Genomic DNA, 19,916 nt, shown 5'->3' on the forward strand with positions numbered 1-19,916 from the left:
CAGTCCTTTTCCTGTCTGAGCCCAGTTCCCTCAGATCTGTCAAATGCAGACCTGAAAAGGATCTTCCTCATTGGGCCGCAGGCCAAGGTCAAAGTTCATAATATGTACCCAGTAGGGGGTAGCCGCTTTTACTATTCTTATCATTAATCATTATTACTGCTACTTCAGTTAGCTCTGAAACTGGCCCAGAGAAGGTAAAATGACTTCCCAAGGTTGCACTGCAGGCTGGGGACGGGGCGGAGACTCAAGACACTGGCGCTCTGGGCCAGCCCTGCTCCCTCCCACTGTATTTGCAAAATAACTAAACATGCTGGGACTGTGAGCCCTGGGCCTCTGTGCACACATACTAAGTACCAGGCATTCCACCAAAATGATCAATTCTTACTTGGAAAGTAAAAGAAGGCCAAGACAGGCCCCTGGTCACCCGCCCACCCCACTCCTCAGCCCCAGGGAGCCTCCCTGGGGTATTCGAAGCATTCATGGTTCTCTAAATCCTCAAACACCTATCTGAGCATTCCTCACTCACAATGACAGATGGGCCACCAGCCCCTCCTGCTCGGGGCGTAAGTGGCTTCCTGGAGCCAGCCGGCCTCCAAGGTGCAGCCAGCCTCTGAGCACTGGCCCAGGGTCCCCTGAAGAAGCAACCAACACCACAGGCCACCCACTGGCCTCAGGACACCCTGCTCCCTCCACCACCCAGGGCCAGGAGCCAGGGGTCAGAGCCAAGCCGGGAACTCTGGCTCCAGCTGGTAGCCAGTGGCCACCTCCCCACAGGACACCAGCTCCAGGCATCACCTCCCAACAGGCCAGGCCCCCCAAAGGCCCCCTTGAGGCTCAGCCCCCTCCTCCCAGCCCCACGAGGCCATCGCTGATTCCAGCCCTCAGTCCCCTGGCCCTGAGCGCCAACTCTCCGGGAAGCCACGGGAAGGAGGTTTAATTTCGAGCTCCTCCCGTGATTTATGAGGGTTGCATTCAATTAACGAGACACTGATTTCCGCGCACCCAGCCAGCACGCTCGCTGTGAGTTATTTCACTATGAAACTGATCGCTTTCCTTTTAAAACACAGACTCGAGCTCACAGGGGCCCGCAGACACACGTACCAAGACGTGCTGTAGACAAACACTACAGCCAGAAACACAAGCACCACAGACAGGAGATGTGTACTTTCTGGGTCGGTCTGTCTGTCTGTCTATCTGTCTACCTCTCACGCACACCACACGGGACACAGGAAACCCCCAGCCTGGTGTCCAGCCTTCCCTGCATTCTTACTGCCCTCCTCCTCTGCTTCAGCCCCTGCCTCATTCCCATCAGAGGTCCTGACGCTGTGAGTGCCCCCAAGTGACGACTAAGGACCTGCCTGCCCCTCCCCAGGTAAGACCCTCCTTCTCTCCTGCACCAAGAAATATATATACACGTACGTGTACACATATATATTTATATTAGATACATAGATAGATGTCTTCCCACTATTGATAGGAAGAGAGCTGGAGCTGGACTGCGTGTGGTTTCATCACTTGGGGAAGGGAGTGGTACCCCATGGGCAGGGCAAAGCCGGACTACGGGGGATAGAGGCCCCACTCACAACCCAGGGCCCAGACTTCCCCTGGAGGATTTTCCTTTTTAACATCTCATATGTTTATTCTATTTAAGACACATTGAGATCCTGCTACATACGCCTTGTATCTTGCCTCTTTTACTTAGACTGTATGAATAAATACATTGCCAGTCAGTAAATCTCTTTTAAAACATATTTTTTAATGGTTACATTTTATTCCATCACAGATATCCCTACTATACTGGCCCTTTTCCTATTGTCTTCTTAATAGTAGTGCTTTTAAGTATCTTCAAAGTACATGTGTCTGTTTGGCTGTACCCTCAAGGATAAAAGTCTTATAATTAAAACATACTTGTCAGTTTGATAAGTTAAACCATTTCTTAAGGGTAGGATTTTTATTATTAGTGAGGCTGAAGTCTTTGTGCTGTTGAATGTTCTTTTGCCTCAAATTCTGCTTTGTTTGCTATAAACACTGCTATCTAAACTTTCTTTCCCTTTGTGTGTCCTGGATACATTTCTTTTTATTCTTAATTTCTGAGTCATTTGTTTTTAGGCCTGTCTTACAAATGGCATATAATTGGATGTTGAGAACCTCTGTCTTTATTAGGGATGTTTAACCCTTCACACTTCTGGCACATTTGATAGGTGTCTGCCCTGGAGTGACCTTCTCACCCACCCGCCAACTACCCCCGACACCCACCAGTCTGGCCTCTCCCCAGCCCAGGAGCCAGACACGCTCCCAGATCTGTCCTGTTAGGAAGGGGCAAATCCAGGGGCTGGGCCCAGCACAGGGCCTGAGAAAAGTGAGGCATATCTTTTAAAATTGAGCCTCAAGTCATCTTAACCGGTAGCATCTCCCCACCCTCACACATAGAACCCCAGGGAAGCTACATTCCCCGGCACCTGGCCCTGCCAGTACAGAGATGGCCAGGAATGTCTAGAAGCATTTTTGAGTTTTTAAATAAAGCTTTAAAAAAATTGGGAAAAAAACCTCAACTCCTTACCCACAGACAAGAATTTTGATGTATCTTCCTTCTTGCCGTCTCCTCTGCACAGGGACAGGGTGCTGGCTCCCTCTCCCTAAGAGGCTCGGACACTCTTTGAGGACAGAGCTCTCTGACTTCTGTCTCCTGGGTCTTCTCCACTCATCCCTGACGCTCCAGCCCAGACCCCACACACAGTAGGCACTCAACAAATACGGACCGGCTTGAACGCAGACAGCCTCAAACCCCGGCCTTATTTGCCACTGCAGAGAAGCCTTATGGAAAATTCAGAGATCACTACTATTTGGTTTTAGGATACGTAACATGATGCCATTTGCAACAAATCTGCAAATAATCCCAAATTTTGTTTTCCTAGGCTAAAAAAGGCAAATTTGTTTTCCCTGAGGATAAACCAGCCATAAGTGGGAGGCACAGCCCAGAAGCTTCCAAAGGGCAGAAGGAGGGCAGTGGAGGTTGTTCTTTTTTAAGCCACAGATAATTGTAAAGTGAGAAATCCAAGTGCAGGTCACTGAAGAGTTTGCTAGAAACACAGCAGGGTTCGTGTCTGCAGGATTCTCGCCCGCCGGAGGGGGATAAGGTGGGGAGGGAGCTGCGGTATTTGTGCACATGGGGAGTGGGGGCAAGCAGCCCCAGCGTGCCCTGGACACACCCACTGCTTCTTGCCGTGAAACCAGAAGCAACAGCGTCCCTGAAATTTATGGCTCTGCCCTTGGGGTTTGATGGGCTCTGCTGGTCATGGTAGATTGTTGCTATTTCCTGGGGATGGAGCTGGAGGGGGTGGAGATGAAGGGTAGAGCATGGGAGGGAGGCAAGGCCAGGACTGGAAGAAACCAGAGACACTGAATGTGCTGGCAGGAGCACATTCAGGAGTCAGGCCTGCCAAGGAGGAGACCCGGACCCTCTGCCCTCACCCTGATGAACAGACCTGTGGACAGAGGCTGGATCCACAGCCCAGACAGGTGGGAGCACAGCTGGGGGCAGCCGGGAAAGTGGAAAGGATGCGAGGGGGGGCGAGGGGCTGAATCAGAGGGGACACAGCAGCATGGGAGAGAATCGCCCTGTGCACGTGGAGAAGAAGCAGTCTCATGCCTCCAGGGGGGTCCAGGGGAGCCCAGCAGCTTTGCCTCTGTCTCCTGTCTCTGCCACTGGGCCCTCTGCTTCCCCTCTTCCCCCCCCCCGCCCCCGCTAACCCACAGCTCTAAGAATAGTGTCCCAATGCTACTTACCACAGCTGACCCCTCCCAGACCCCACCACGCTCCGCCAGGTTGGCCTTCACACTGGTTCCTTTCCTCCAACACACCAAGCTTGCTCCTACCCCAGGGCCTTTGCACTTGCTGCTCTCTACCTCAAATTCTCTGCCCCCCAGCTCCTCACGTGGCTGGCTCCTTCCCATCATGCAGAATTGAGCTCAAATATCACCATTTCCCAAGGGCCTTGCCAGACCGCCCTGTTTGAATAGCCCCTTTCCCAGTCACCCACTGCCTCATCCTTAGAACACGGCTCAGTATCTGACTTTATCTCATTTCTTTCTTTTTCTCGGTTACTGTCTGTCTTCTCCGCAGGAATGAGCGCAAGGCTCATCACTGTGTCCCCAGCACCGAGAGCAGTGCCTGGTGCTTAGTAAGTGCCAGGACGTATTTCATGAGCAGACAGATCCCTTTAGTTTCTTCTGTCAGATGCTCAGTCCCTGGAGGGTGAGAGCATTTAACCGGGGACCCAGCACACAGCCGCGCAGCCCACCCAGGGGCCCCGACTTCCCGCGGGTGGAGAGCTCCCACCCGGAGCCAGGCACTGAGGTGGGCTCCTCACACCCACAACTGCATTTCATCCCAGGCTCCAGGACTGTAATTTTAGTGCCTACATTTTCCAAAACAAAAAAATCAGAGCAAAGGTCTAACAAAGGATTTGTTTGCCCTGAGCTGTGAATTAATTGATATGAAAAGCCTTGCAAAGGGATAAAAACGAACCCCTACGTAGCCGCATATTTAACGAACGGCCACCAAGAGCACACTGGTTAGAAAGGTGGGGCTCTGGGGCCATCTGACCGGGGCCCCAGCTCCTCAGCAGCTGTGCAACTTTGAGCAGGTTCATGAACATCTCTGTGCCTCAGATTCCTCCTCTATGCAACGGGGATTAAAGCCCCCCATAAGGTGGCTGTGGGATTGGCAGGATCATGGAGGTAACTCAATAAAGTGAGCTTTCAGTAAATGGCGCCCATTATGAGGACGGGGATGCTGACATCGGCTGACCTGACTGGGCACCCAGAACATTCAATCAGCAAGGCCTGTTTGAGTTGGGACCCACGGCCAGTAGTCCAGCCCAGGCAGCCTATGGGGCAAAGGATCCCCCCACTAGACCAAAGAGGCGGGCTGTGCTTCAGGCTCCACCCAGCCAGGGCCCCTCAATGACCAGGACTCACCACCATCACTTTCTTTGATTTTGCCCAACACCGAACTTCAGAAATGCCTGGAACTTTGGCTTTTACATCACACGCATTGGCTGAGGTATAGCTTTCCCACAAATTGTCTAAAAGTGTGGATTTCAAACATAATTTTCAGCAGTAGAACACTTTTAGCAAATCACACTGGCCGAGGTATAGCTTTTCCCAAATTGTGTAAAAGTGTGGGTTTCAAACGAATTTTTCAGCAGTTAGAACACACTGAGCAATTTCATCTTATCAAGAACCTCAACATCTAAAAAGGTCAGGTGCAGAGTGCCTCCCTGGGATGGGTGGGGTCCAAGCCTCCTCCCTCCACATCCAAGTCTGGGGTCCAGGACTCCCAGCTGGGATGGCCCTGACCTCACGTCCCCTCATTCTCTGGGATTCAGGAGAACCCGACACTTAAGATGCACCACCTGGGTTCCTGGGGCTACACAGAGGCACGTGGGGCTGCAGCACAAAACCTTGGGGAACTTTGCACATTCTGGCCTCAGTGGGGGTAATATTTAGAATGAATAAACCAGGAAATCCTGCTTGCAAAGATGGCCCATGTCGGGGCTTCCCTGGTGGTGCAGTGGTTAAGAATCTGCCTGCCAACGCAGGGGACATGGGTTCGAGCCCTGGCCTGGGAAGATCTCACATGCCGCGGAGCAACTAACCCCGTGTGCCACAACTACTGAACCCACGCGCCTAGAGCCCATGCTCCACGACAAGAGAAGCCACTGCAATGAGAAGCCCGTGCACCGCAACACAAAGAGTAGCCCCTGCTTGCTGCAACTAAAGAAAAAGCCTGCACACAGCAACAAAGACCCAATGCAGCCAAAAATTAATAAATAAATAAATAAAAAGACGGCCCATGTCCACGGGAGGAGGACAGGTGATCACTATGGCCATCACAACCAAGTGCATACCCACACATGCCCATCGACATGGACAGAGCTCAAAATCACCACCATGAGTGAAAAAAGCAGGGGCAACATATGTACAATGGGAAGCCACTTAGGGAAGATTTATAAAAACCACACACTATGCATTTTGTGTGTGTGTGTGTGTGTGTGTGTGTGTGTGTGTGTGTATAAAATGCATTTTGAAGCCGAATCCCCAGCCCAGCACACAGTGGGGTGCCTCTCTCCCTCCCGGGGCCCCCTCACCTGTCCACAGGGAAGTGCCTGTCGCTGGCAGCCCGGTGCAGCTCACTGCTGTTCTCCAGTCTGGCCAGCGTGTCCATGCGCTTCACCATCAGCTCCAACAGGTCACTCATCTTGCGGAGGACACTGCGGGACTCCGGCCCACCCATCACTGCAGGAAGAGTGTGGGTGCAGTCAGGCACAGCCCAAGCAGCCAGGAGGCCACCTGAGACCACCTGGTGTCTGGCGGGGTGGCTCAGACCCCAGCCCCACCCCCATCTTCTCAGGAAGGGGAGGGGTCAGGAGAGTGAGCCTGCCCCACCCCCTACCCCTGCAGGACAGGAATCCAGAGAGGCCTGGGCCCACCCTGCTCCCTACCAGCTGTGTGACATTGGGATGACCTTTTAACCTCTCTGGGCCTCAGTTTTTGTCACCAGCAAAATCTGGCTTTAGACATAATCTCAGGTCTGTGAGAAGACAGGGAAGGCCCAGTAGTGGGACAGGAACCCCAAAACCCCCTAACAGCAAGTTCCAGACAGAACCTGTAAACCAGGGTTTCTAAAAGTGTGGTCAACCATCCACCCGCACCTGAATCTCCTGGCCAGGCTGCTAAAGTCCAGATTCCTGGGCCCTCGCTGTCTAGATCTGCCAATTCAGATCTCTAGGGCATGGGGCCCAGGACCCTGCATTCTGCTTGCTCTTCACGTGGCTCGGATGCACAGGCTGTGAGCCCGTGTTCAAGGGGTTCGGGGCCCCAGCCACCTCCCATCCCCACCCACTCCCCCAGACACCACGCTAGAAAAACCACTGTGAATTTGTTCTGACTCTCAACCCGGTCTTTGGGTTCCCAGAGATCAACTCCAGGGTTGAGGGGCCGGGAGACCTTGTGAAGAATAAAATTAAATGAAAACGAGGTGCTTCAACCAAGATTCCATTAACCAGCCCGAGACTTTCCACAATTTCCTTACTAATCACTCCCGATCATTAGCATCGCCCGTGCCAGTGTGGGAGAGCAGCCCTTGCCTTCCTTTTTAATTAAATTTTGTGAAGGTTTTAAGCAGCCCCTCCAAACCATCCGTAGGTGCTCGGTTCCAGACACTGCAATTCCCAACCGGGATGCCTGCAAACCCCAGGGGCCAAGCTCTGAGTCACTCTTAATTAATGAGCTGAATCCATGGGGACGCAGATGCTCCCAGGGACTCCCCAGGCTGCTGGAGGGGCGGGGGTGTCAGGGGCTGCCTTGGGTGGGGCTCCCCAGAATCAGACCCTGAGACAAGGGTTTGAGGGCAAGTCGTTATTTGGGAGGTGAAGGGAAGTGGGGAGGTGTCCCAGGGACAAGGAGGCAGCCCAGAGAGGGCACGTCATCAACCTGGGGAAACCAGCAGGTGTAGAACCGGCCTCAGAGTTCTCCCCCGGGGGGCGAGGGGGCCAAGCACGTGCACACCACCTCCCGCCAGTCACCGCTTAAGGGCTGCTCCCAAGGACGGCCATGCTCTGGTACTTTGCACCTGCCGTGGGGTGGCAGAGCCGTCTCCAGCATGTGACAGGAATCGTGAGGGCTGAGGACGTGGGCACCAACAGCATCTGTTTCTCAGGAAAGGGAAGGGTCAGGGCCCAGCGGACTCACCTGGCCTCTCACCTGCCTCTGCCAGCACCCCCTGCATGGCCATATGACCAAGGGAGTTGTCATACTGCTCTCGGCCTCAGTGTCCCAAACCCAAGGCAGTAACACCAGGCCCTGTCTGCAACCCAATGTCAAGGTGCCAGGAGCGGGGCAGGAGAGACACGGCTGGCCACTGAGGACCAGAGGCAGAGACGGGGGGAGAAGTGGGGAGGGGGGCAGGAGGGGGCCGGTCTCCTCTGCTCCATGCCTGGGACTGAGCCAAGGACGGGGGCCTAGAGAGGCTGCACGTCACCAGGGCTGCTGGTGACATTTCTGCTTTGCTTGTCCCCATATCCCCTGGCACCAGGCCCGTTCCAGTGACTGCCACTGCTTTCTCACACCAAGTCGCCTCCTGGCTGGGTTCCCCTGCCAGCTGAGCCCACCTGAGGTCAGATGGGAGGCCATGGGGAGCTCGGCGGGGGGACCCAGCCAAGCATCCAATCCAGAGCAGGGAGGAGTTGCAGGTTCCTCAGAGAGCCTGGATCCCTGGCTCCAAAGAAAAGGATGGGCATGAATGCGGGGCTGGGGGCCAAGGGTGGGGAGAGCAGAGGAAGCGGAGGACAGACACAGGGTGGGGTTGGGTACTGGAGAAACTGGGCTTCAGAAGGAAGGAAGGAAAGAAACTGTCTCCAACCCCTCCCACCCGAGTAGCTGAAAGAGCTAATGGTCTTCCCACTTTCCCCTCAGAAAACTGGATGGATTTTTCAGTTGGGATCAGGAAATTTCACCATAGTGTTCAGTGAAGCAAAACTGAGGTCTCTCCCACCACTCGGCCTCTCCCGACTCACTTGGCCTCAATCGGTTAGTCAATCAAAAAGCAAGATATAAATAGCTCCTTCTCTCTTTCAACTCCACAGAGCTGGGGACAACAGGTGACTCTTTTAAATCACTCTCATCTTGAGGACAACCCCCAAAGCCCATCATTCAAATGCAATACCTTGCTTTCAACCAGTGCTTGGAGCACAGAGTAAAACAAGAAGGGAGTTCCCTTCATTTCAGCTAGAGAAATACGAGCCCATCAGATGATTTGTCCTGACAGCACTTTGCACAGCCCCAGGGGAGCCGCTCATGTTGTGGGCCACCTGATGGATGTCCTGGAGTTGTGCAGTGCACAGCCTGGCCGGCCTCACTGGGCTGCCCTGATCGCTCATAGCTCAGGCTGGGGTGGCCCCTTCCCCAAAGGAGTGGGATGAAGAACGGAGAGGGAGGCCATGGCTGGGAACATTCTCAGGCCAAAGCCTGAGAGGCCCCCCAGCCATGCACTCAGGCCCAACTGGACCACAGAGCCTGGGCGGCAGCTGGAACCTGAGACATAGCACTCTAGCAGTGCTGAGGCACATCACTGCTCCTGGGGTGGCGCTGCGTTCCCACAATGCCTCAGGCCTGGCACCTGCCCTGTCACACGGCTGCCCTCTCTCCGGGCTCATCCCAAGCTTCCTTTTCCCCTCTGAGCTCACTGTCCGTGCCCCTCCCAAGATCTCACTGACAACCATACCCCACCCCCACTCCCAACCCCATCTCATTTCAAAAACTTCAAAATAGCTGATGGAGCCAATAACTGCAAGATCTGGCCTAGAGCTACAGCGGCCCCAACAGCCAGACAGAGCCTGGGGGCAGCACTGTGGCCCAGGAAGCCTTGACTCCAGACCTGTTCTGCCCCAACTAGATGGGGGAAGGGGCATGCCACTGTCCTTCTCTGGGCCTCAGCGTCCGTCCCCCCCGCCCCCACCGTGGTCTACAGCCTGGGACCCTTGTTTCTGCTCTTCCCCTAATTGCCCCCAGAGATCAGGGTAATAGAAAAGGAAAGAAGTGTTCCTATAAAAGCCGTCAGAATCTCCTTAGCGAGAGAGCTCTGTTTTGTTTTGCTAAAGCCCTGGGTGGGCCAGAGCTTCATCTAGATGCCGGGAGCAATGAGACAGAGAGAAACCTAAATGACGCTGCGTATTCAGCCAGGAAGACTGGAGTTTCCCAGCCCAGCCTAGGGGACCAGGAGAGAGGACAATACCTGAGGACATGGGCAGGGGGCAGGACAACGACCCAGAGGGGCTAAGCAGGATGGGGGAAGCTCCGCTGCCATAGGGATGACCCGTGGGGAAGCGTGGAGTGGGGGTCTGCGAAAGGCAGGGATAAAAGAGAATTGTCATCTGTTTGCTGTGCTGAGCAGTGGTCCGAACCCCACCCCAAATCCCCCCACCCCTGTGGAGGGTTTAGGGAGGAAGGTGTGTCCTTCCCACTAGGTCAGGGTAGGGGACACAGAGGAGGCAGGAGGGGAGACATCCAGTAGGATAATTCAGTAGAAGCAGGGGATCAGAGCAAGAGGTGACCAGGGAAACATAAGCCCCTTAGAGTATTTGGAGATATCTGGGGGTTCTGGAGTGCCCTTCATACAAGGGACGAAGCCAATTCTTTAAGAATGTCAACAGAGGGAATTCCCTGGCGGTCCAGTGGTTAGGACTCTGAGCTTCCACTGCAGGGGGCATGGGTTTGATCTCCGGTCGTGGAATTAAGATCCCGCATGCCACATGGTGTGGCCAAAAAGAAAAAAAAAAAAAAAGTCAACAGAAAGAGGGACCCCAGAAGACCAGAGAGCTTATAGGCTGGGGCTAAGGAGACAGATCTCAGATGGGTCTGTAAGGCCACCTCCATCAGACTGGACGAAGATACCCTCCCAGCACCTGGGGTTCGGGGGCCACTCCCATTGTCTGCAGATGGTACAGGACTCCAGGAGCTCCTGAGACCTCAAGAGACAGCCCTCCACCAACTCCCCACCCCCGTCACTTCCTGAGGAGCCCCAGGACACTAGGCACATTTTCTGCCCTGGACGAGGCAGGGGGTGGCTCCCGGTAGGGAAGCAGGCTACACACAGCCACTCCAGCCGCTCAGCCACATGATGTGCCCCCTGGATGCCACCGCCGGCCAGGGCTATCAGCAGAGCGGGTTCCTGACGTGCCTGCCCTGAGTCACCTCACCGCTCTCAGCGGTGGCTAAACTGAAACGTATTTAATGTGAGGCCCCAGTGACACATCTCAGAAGTCACACAGGTTCCCTCCATATTTCCATATAAATAAGGAAAGCTGGGATGCTGAGAGATACAAATGGTCCTCACATATATTGACAGGGGTGCTTTATCACCCACCGAGGCCCCATCCCCTCCCCAGACATGCTCTCTGTTTCTCTCTCCTCTCTGCCCTTGTCCCCTTTCTTGTTCCCACCCGCCACCCGTTCCCACTGGTTCCTGGAAACTGAAGGAGCCCCCACCTTGCCAGACAGAAGAGACCTCCCAGGCACTTGAGGGGGGGCTGTGAGTTGGTGTTTGCACAGCTGGAGGAGTGTGCACACTTGTCTCTGCACACGGCCAACGCAGAAACCAGCTGAGGCCACGGGAGCTCTGGGCAGCGTGGAAGACAAGGGCAGGCCCTGGCTCACCCATCCACTGCCAGCCTCTGAGAAGAAAAGCCCCATTAGCACCGAGATCCAGGGCCAGAGCCAGAGCAAGGAACTACGTCTCTGATATTTCCCAGGTTCCAAGGCTGGCCAGGGTCCGGGACGCCTGGCAGGGCCAGTCCACGGGGGAACCTCAGGGCGGACACAAGCAGCTGAAGCAAGGACCTGTGGCCTGCAGCCCTCTCCCCGGAGACGGCCTCTGACCTCTACTTCAAGACAGGACAGAGAGCCAGGAACCGCCACACAGGCTCTGCGGGATCTGCGGCGACCCCAGGAGGGAGGCGTCAGACATAAGTTCAAGTCCCCTCTCGTTAGGAGCGAAGCAAGTTCCTCTTAGGACAAGAGCAGGAAAGCAGAGGCAGGAGGCAAGGAGGAGGGAGTGGGGTGGGGAGGGAGGACTGCAGAGGGAGCATATAAAAAAAAAAATCCTCCCCCAAGGCCCAAGCTGGGCCCAACTGCGGCACGAGGGAATTAGGCTTAGCCCTCCATCCAGTTATGATTCTCTGCTCGGGCTACTGCTCCCCTAAATCTTAAGATGACTGTGCAGAATACAGAATGAGATGTCTGTCACATTTTTATCCCCAAACTAGAGAACTTTATCACAAAATGGGAACTGGCCCACAGGGGAAACCAGAGCCTCCCCAGGGAGACCACAGTCCGTAAGAGGCTGTGGCAGGCGCTCCGCTTTTCAGAGAAAACCCTTCACCCGGCCCCTCCCCCCCAGCCACGTCCACGTCTTCACAGGCTTGACAGGCAAGGAGAGGAGAGGTTATCTCCCTATTTGTGCTCAGACAGTTTTATTGACCAATGGAGGATTTTTCTTTCTAAATCGTTTTTCTAACCCTTAGTGGGTTTCCTTCTGCTTCTGCCTTGGGGCTTCACAGACCCCCAGAACAAACATTATCCAACATCCAACCCCCACTGTGACCTCCAGTATCGCTCCCCAGACCCCTTCCCAACCGCCCCCCACTTCCAACCCCATCCTTCCCTGGGCGGCTCCTGGGTAGAAGTGCTGGCACCTCCTAGGTTGTCTGCAGGGCCACCCCAGGTCCGGGGTGGGGTTCTCATTTGGGGGGTCATCTCTTACAGGACCAGGATTCTAAGCCCACAAAGTCAACTTAGGGCTTTTCCAAGTCTCTGCTTTGGGTCTGTCCAAGCAAATCCACTTAATCCAAGGGCATGAAAAAAACTGAGGGGACAATGGGACCTGGGATGTGAACCGAATTGGGGTCAGTTCCCAGGGGTTCTCAGAGGGCTCCCTCCCTGTCTAGTTCCTCCTCATGGCCTTTACTTCCATATTCCAGGCACGAAGCTTCCAGCACAGGGGCCTGGGAGGTGTGTAAAGACTTGAAAACACTTGGTCTGAGAACTAATGTCACAACACACAGGAGACGCGGCAACTCCACCCCCAGGTGCACCCAACAGAAATGCCCATATGTGTCCACCACAGACATGTGCTGGAATGTTCACAGCAGCACAATTCACAAACGCCCCAAATTGGAAATAGCCCAATGTCCGCCCCGGGGCAGAGTGGATAAATATATCGTGATGTAGCTACACAATGGACGCTGTGCAGCAGTGAAAACAAACGTCTGCAGCCGCACACCACGAGACGGATGGATCTCACAAATGTACTATCGAGAGAAAGGGGGGCACACAATGGAACACCTGCCGCATGATTCCATTCTCATAAAGTCAGAGAACCAGGCAACATTCCTCTGTGCTATTAGAAGTCAGGGTCCTGGAGTCCCTGGGGAAGTAGTGAGTGGAAGGAGGCCTGAGGGCACTTCTGGGGATGGATCACACTCTGTTTCTTGATCCAGGTTGCTGGTGCATGGATGGGTTCCGTTTCTGGATACTACACTCCGATAGGAAGCTTAACCATGTGTACGTGTGCGCATGTGCGCGCACACACACACGCCTCTAGTCTAACTGCATGACCCTGGGCAAGTCCTCTGCCCTCTATGGCTCTGCCCACCCCTTAGACACAACATCTAGATTGGAGTTGGACCCTTTCTCCCTCTGCCAGGCAAAACTGCACAGTGCAGAGCACGGCAGGACGCCCACAAGCCCCCAGTCCTCTGGGCACTGGGCCCACCCCCTGCCAGGATGGGACCCCCATCCCCCACCCCAGGCAGATGAACAGAAGAACCAGAGCCCAGCCATACACCCCTCCTCCCCCAGTCCCTGACTCCCACCTGCTGGGGCCCTGACCTTGCTGAAGGTCAGCTTGCCCAAGCCCCCTGCAGCAGCCCACCCAGACAGACACGCCCCCTTGCTAGGGACGGCACCCAGGTAGCCTGAGCATCGCTCCCTATACCCCTTCCCCTACTCTCCACCTCCCCAAGCTACCCCTCAAGTGCACCTTCACAGCCCCCCCCCACATCCTCAGGAGTCTCCCACGTAGAGACCTCAGTATCTCCTTGGTCCTCTTTTCCCTAAACATTCTTTCCGGCAATGCCCCCGTCTCAGACTCACCACATCTAGTAAATGTTTACAGAGCTCACAGTATTTGCCAGAAGCTGCTCCAGACCCTTCATATATGTTATCTTCACACCCCCTCATGACAATCCCAGGGAAGAGGGTATTGTTAGCCCCGTTTACCAGAGGAGAAAACGGAGGCTCCGAGAGACCGAGGGATCTCTGTGGGTCAGAGAGGGGATAGATTCGTTTACATTCAGGCTAGAATGTCTAATAAATGTGAAATTCCTGCTGGGAGCTGTTGCAAATTTAAAGAAGTGCATGTTAAACCAAAGGCATGAATCTAAGGAGACACCAGATGGCAGAGTAAGTGCCCCTCGGAGCACCGACCCTAGATCACAACGCATCCTACTGGAGGGTTTATCCGTTGCTGGGAAGAGGGGAGCTGGATGAGGCCTGGGGGTTTGAGAAGGTGGACTTCAAACAGAGACTTTCCCAGAGGGGCAGAGGAGAGCCCACAAAGCAGCCCCCTGAACAGTTCCAGAAACCCCCTTTGCTCCAGTTTCCCCACTATGTGTCTCCTTCCCACAGTTACTGGGAGAGCCCCCATGACACACTGAGCAGTTCTGAACTGTTCTCCATTCTTCCTTGAGTAGGATGAGGGGGGAGCGGGACCCACCTTCAGGAGGAGGTCTCCCAGGCCACCACCCTATCACACCCCCACGCCACGTGAGCCCATTTAATCCAACCCCTGAAAACGGTCACTGCTTTCCTTCTCTGAAGGTGAGTTAAGTGATGTGGCCAATGGCACACAGCTAGTAAATGATGAACCAGGGTACAAACCAGGTCCATCTGGTCCCCACAGCCCATGCTCTGAACCTCCATTCCACTGCCTTGTAAGCATCACGTGGGCAAGAATGAAGGACCAGAGAGCTTGGAGATAAGACACATGAGCCCACGGCAGTCCTGCCCTCTCCCCTGTGCCTGAGCCAAAGGTACAGAATATGTGTATCTCAGAGAGACAGGTGTCATATCCAGAAACCTCAAACCACCCCACTAGAGAAGCAACACAGGCAGCCTCTTCTGATGCCTGGGAGACCCTGGCTCAAAGGCCCCTCCTGGCCTGAGAGGTTAGACCAGCAGAAGCCTGATTACCACAGCCAGGACAAGAGCCAAAGCAGGGTGCAAGGCCCCCACCATTCACACAGCCACCAACGAGGTGGCCAGACGCCCAAGACAGAGCCCCAGAAAGCCTCTTGCAGCGTTAGGCTCAAAGGCTTCCCTCTCCTCTGACCCCCCAACCCCTGCAACCCTTTCGGACTCCCCTTTCCCCACCAACATACCTTCTGTGCGGACAGTGAAGGGGGAGTCCCCCGGGCGCCAGGCTGAGAACTGGCCTCCCAGAGACGTCATCAGGAAGCAGAGTGAGAAGAAGCCAATGCCCAGGACAAAAAGCCTGCGGAGACAATAGGGCAGGTCAGGGTTAGGTCAGCACACGCACCCCTATCCTGTAAGGGCTCCCTACGAATGAATGAGTGAGGAAGGGATGGATGGATGGAGGAATAAAAGACCAGGGGGTTGAGCTCCCAGACCAGTAGGTCTCCCATCACACAGGATAAAGAGAGCTGGACTACAAGGAAGTGGCCACATGCAAAACCATGCAGGACAGTGAGGCATCCTTAAGGTATAAGGTTGGGCAGGTTCTAGTCTCCAGACGGAAGCTGGCTCATTGACAGCAGAGGTCCTCAACGTGTGGTCCCCAGACCAGCTGCATCAGCATCACCTTGGACATGTCAGAAATGCTCATTCTTGGGCCCTAGTCCCAGGCTTACGGAATCACACACTCTGGGGGTGGGATAAGCAATGCATTCTAATAAGCTCTCCAGGTAACCCTGATACACGCTCAAGTTTATGAACAACTTGTATAGATGGAAACAGCAGGACCTGATGCCAGCCAGAGGGCAAGTAATTGGTCCAGACAAAACCCACCTGGAGCCCATCAATCACCTGGGCCCTGATCAGCACTTGTGTGCACAGGCCTTGCTGCAGCAACCAGCTTGAACACATCCTTGTCATGTTCAGGGCAGGGGGTGGGGAAGGGCTCCCATCACTACCAGATGGTAAGATCTAGAAGGGCAGGGTCCTGTGGCTGCCTTCTGCGTCCAGACTCCCCCCATCCACGTCTTCACCAGGCAGGCACACGGTAGATTACACCACGGCTCAGAGTAACCTGTGCCCGGGGTGTCATACAAGTGTGTGCCGTCACAGCGGTCAGGGGAGTTGGCCAAAACACGACTGTCTATACTTCAACACATAGTTTTTGATTACATCCCAAGTGCCAAGAACTAAGGTATCCCCAGGGGGACAGCAGGGAACCCGCCCTCAAGTCTGGCCCCAGGCTCCTGCTGCTTCCATACTAGATTCTGGGCCAGCACAGCCTTAGGGAAGCAGAGGTGGAGGCTGTTCTGGGATTTTGAATCTACCCGAGGCAGAGCTGAAAGGGGAGCCCCCCCAGGTCAGGGTGAGGAACCCCATCTCTGGTGGAGCCAGGCTCACCATGGGGGGCCCCCCAAATCATGCCGGAGACCTCCAGCCTTCCCACCTCCACCTCCATCCTCAAACCCCACATTTGTTTGTATCTCTATGCAAGGCTTGTTTACGCATTTTAATCTTCATTATTTGAAACTGGCAGTGCAGTATTTAATTAAAATTTGATTCATTAAAGAAAACACATAATTGTAGCAGAAAATAAAAGCACAACAAAATTCCCAACCCATACTTAAAGGAAGCTGTTAGAGATTAAGTCAGAGCGGGGGGGGGGGGGGGGCAGAACCCAAAAGCAGATATGGCACTGGGAGCTTCCCCCAGCAGATGGCACAAGGAACACTGCTCCCTCACCTCCCAGGGACCCCTCATTGAATTCTACCAAGCCTGGGGGTGGAACTCTAGCCCTGGGATCCCCAAGATGAAGTCAGGCTGGTCTCAGGCTATAACAGCCAGAAGGACCGTGTAGGCTGGGAGGGTGGTCACACATCCAGGAAGATCCTGGGGGAAATCAGCGGTTTGTCCCCCCAGCCTGAGGACGAGGATGGGTTTCTCCAAGTTTCTCGCCCCCCACTCCCTCTCCCCTTCCCCAGCTATGGGGTACTTGTATTTAGAGCTGGGGACCTGAGCTGCCAGCGTCCAAAAACCTGCTGTGAGAAAGGTATCTAGGCCTTTAGCCCAGAACATGAAGCCCCAAAACACCTCATGTGCATCTCTCTCTGCCAGACCCAATCCTGGGGCTATTTACAGGAGATTTAAGTTAAAACGGTTTTGTCCACCCATGTATCCATTCAAGCAACATTCCAGAAGCAATTATAGAATAAGGACCCTGCCGGAGGCTCTGTGAAAACCATTGGGAATAGGGCTCCCAGCTGCCCTTGAGGATTAGCAAGTAGGGCTGAAAGGGTTGGAGGTAGTAAACCCCCCACACACACACCCCGCATCTGAAGGGGACTTGAAGACTTCACTGGTGGCTGTGGGTCTCTGGGAAGCCTAGGGATACCCTGAGAGGAAGTTACATAACCTGGGGGTGGGGAGGGGAACCTATGCAACCCCACCTCTGCATCCTGCTTTCAGAAAAGAGCCTGAAAGAGCCACAGGGGCAGGACCCAAAGGGAAGGAGCGCTAGGGAGCTGGCGCTGTCCGTGGTGCTGGCGCCAGCCGCTGCCTCCAATTGTGCCGGGAAATGTCCAGCCAAGCTGGGGTCAGAGGCTGGGCTTCCCACGGCCTGGAGGGAGGTGCCAACACTGGGTGGGAGAGACAGGGCTGAGGACGGTCTGGGTTGGCTAGGGATTTGAGGATTCCCCCGGAGGAACAAGGCCCTTTCCAGAGATGCTAGCTTCCCACCTGCTTCCCATGGGAACTTTAGGGCGTGGGGGCTCCTGACACCCCCAATCACCTGCCCAAGGCTCTATTCTGGGGACCCCCAGCTCTACGGTCGTCCCGAATCCTCTGGACATTGGTGGTCCAGCTTGACCCCTGCCGTCCTAAAGGTTGTCTCCTCAACTCTGCACCCTACGCCGGAGGATCCAATAGCTGGAGGCAATGGCGGGGCGGGAGCCACGTGAGCCACGGTCTTTCCATTAGAAGGAAAACCAGCGGGGGGCATGGGAGGGGCCGGGTCTCCGCCTCAAGGCTGGAGGGAAGGGCCTCAGATCTGGCCCCTCCCGACCCCCAAACTTCGGGCTTCTCTGCCCGTACAGCTCCTGCCTTCGCGGGCTCCCTCCCGCGCCCGGACCCCACCTGTGGCCGCATCCCGAGTGCGGCCCACCCCCGCCCCCCGCCCCGGGCCCCGCCGCCCCCTCGGCGCCCTCCGCCGCTCAGCCCCTGGGCGAGGTGGCATCCTGACTCCGCTGGGCACCCATCGCTGAGCGCCCCTCCCCAGCCCCGGCTGCAGGCCCGGCTCCGATGGCGCTTGGGAGGAGCGGGAGCTGCCCCGGAACCGCCGGGCTCTGGGGGCCCCTGGGGTGGGACTAGCAGACCCCGACGGCCGTAGCCCTGCCTGGCCTTGACCGCCGAGGTTGGGGTGGGGGGGTCGGTCTCCGCTTCCATCCCGCCTCCACGCTCTCGTCGCCCTTCCGCCCCACAGCGCCGCCCCTGCCCCAGCCTCTCCAAGGCCCGCGATCGGGGATCGAATTCCCATCAGAGGGGGTCCTTGCCGCAATCTCGGGGACCCTCCCGTTGGACAGAGGCCCGCACCCCGCGGAGAGGAGTGCGCGCAGAAGGCGGCGTCAGAGGGGGTGGGACAGGCAGAGGGGGTGAGCAGCGGGCCGACTCAGGGCTCCACTGGCCCGCCAGGTGGGGGTACCGCCCCGCCCAGAGCGCTAACTTTGCCGCGGGGGTTGGGCCGTCCGCGACGTGGGGAAGGACCGGAGGGGCAGGGAAGGGGCACCCTGGCTGGGGTGACTTCCAGGGTCCAGGACCACAACATCGGTGACTTCTGCCCCCATTCCCACCTTCACACCCCGAGTCCTCTCCAACCTAGACCAAACTCGGTACCCGTCCCAGAGTTACACACCCTCCCCACCCGAACCGGAACCCCAGCTCCATCCCTTTCCCAGCCCCACTAGTCACCACCGAGGGCCGAAGCACAAACCGCCCCCTCTGCTAACGGGACAGGCAGCCTTGGGACAGACACTCTCGCAGGGGCTGACCTCGCCCACCCCAACCCACGCTCCCTTGGAGAAAAAGACCTCCCCACGCCAACCGGGAAACAACTTTACCGAAAGGGTCTCAGGGTGACCAGGCATCTTCTGACCATTATCTTCCCATCAGGGTTGACTGTGATCATTGTTCAAACTTGTCTGGGCGAGGAGCCGCGGGCGAGGCCGGACGCACCGTCCCGGGCCCTGCTCCTACCACGTCCGAGCCACGAACCCGCTGCGGGCCGAAGCTGGGTCCGAGCGACGCGGGGGCTCAGCGGCTTCGCTGCCCGGGCCGTGGCCCGCGGGGTCGGCGCGGCCTCGGCGGGCAGGGGAAGGGGAGCGCGGCGCGGCTGCCGGAGGGCGGCGAGGGCGCCCGGCCGAGCCGTCTCTGCGTCTCTGCCCTCCCCGCTTCACAGTCTGGGGGCCGGGAGGCGGCGCGCCCCCAGACCGCCGGCCACGCGTCTGCCTGCTCGGGCTCGCTCTCTGGGCGGGACGGCGCCGCGGCGCGCAGACGGGCTCCCCGCCGCGGTCGCCCTCATCCCCGGGCCCGCGCCCTCGGTGCCAGCTAGAGGCGGCCCCGGGCCCGCGCCCCGGCCCCTCGCGCCTCCGGGCCGCGCCGCTCCCGGGCCCCGCGCCGCGCTGCGCCCATGGCTCCGGGCAAGGGCGCCCCGCGCCCGCCCTGCCTCCCGCTCGCTCGTCTGCCCGCGCTCGGGTGTCCGGCGTCCGGCCCAGCGCTGCGTTACGCCCGGAGGCGCCGCATTGTTTCCTTGGAGGAGGCGGCTGAGCAGCGGCTGGGGCGGCCCAGGAGCGGCCGCCGCGCTTCCTCGGCGCGCTGGTGCCACCTCGTGGCTGAGGCCCAGCAGTGCGTTCTCCCGGCCCGGGGTGGGGCGCGGGGGGCGGGGGGCGGGCGGCGGGCGGCGGGCTGGATTTCGGAAGCATCCCGGGTGCCACCAGCTCTGAGGGCCGAGGCCTGCTTCGGCTCCTGCAGAGCACAGAGGAGGTCGGCGCTGGGAGTCGATCCCCGCTTCCGCCCGGTGCCAGGGCCCTCCCTCCGGTCGCCGCCGCTGCCTC

At 56.7% G+C, this 19,916-nt stretch overlaps 1 protein-coding gene across 1 annotated transcript in view; it reads right to left on the bottom strand.

Annotated features, from left to right (window-relative positions):
• Positions 1–18,991, bottom strand: part of MGAT5B (alpha-1,6-mannosylglycoprotein 6-beta-N-acetylglucosaminyltransferase B) — a 66,953-nt gene extending 47,962 nt beyond the window's left edge. The window contains 3 exon segments of the mRNA XM_029212316.1: positions 6,153–6,300; positions 15,000–15,112; positions 18,924–18,991. Coding sequence (XP_029068149.1) covers positions 6,153–6,300; positions 15,000–15,112; positions 18,924–18,991 — 329 coding nt within the window.
• Positions 18,992–19,916: the final 925 nt, after the last annotated feature.

This window comes from Monodon monoceros, unplaced genomic scaffold, assembly GCF_005190385.1.
Source record: "Monodon monoceros isolate NGI ecotype Baffin Bay Population unplaced genomic scaffold, NGI_Narwhal_1 Super_Scaffold_9, whole genome shotgun sequence".
Taxonomy (NCBI): Eukaryota; Metazoa; Chordata; class Mammalia; order Artiodactyla; family Monodontidae; genus Monodon; species Monodon monoceros.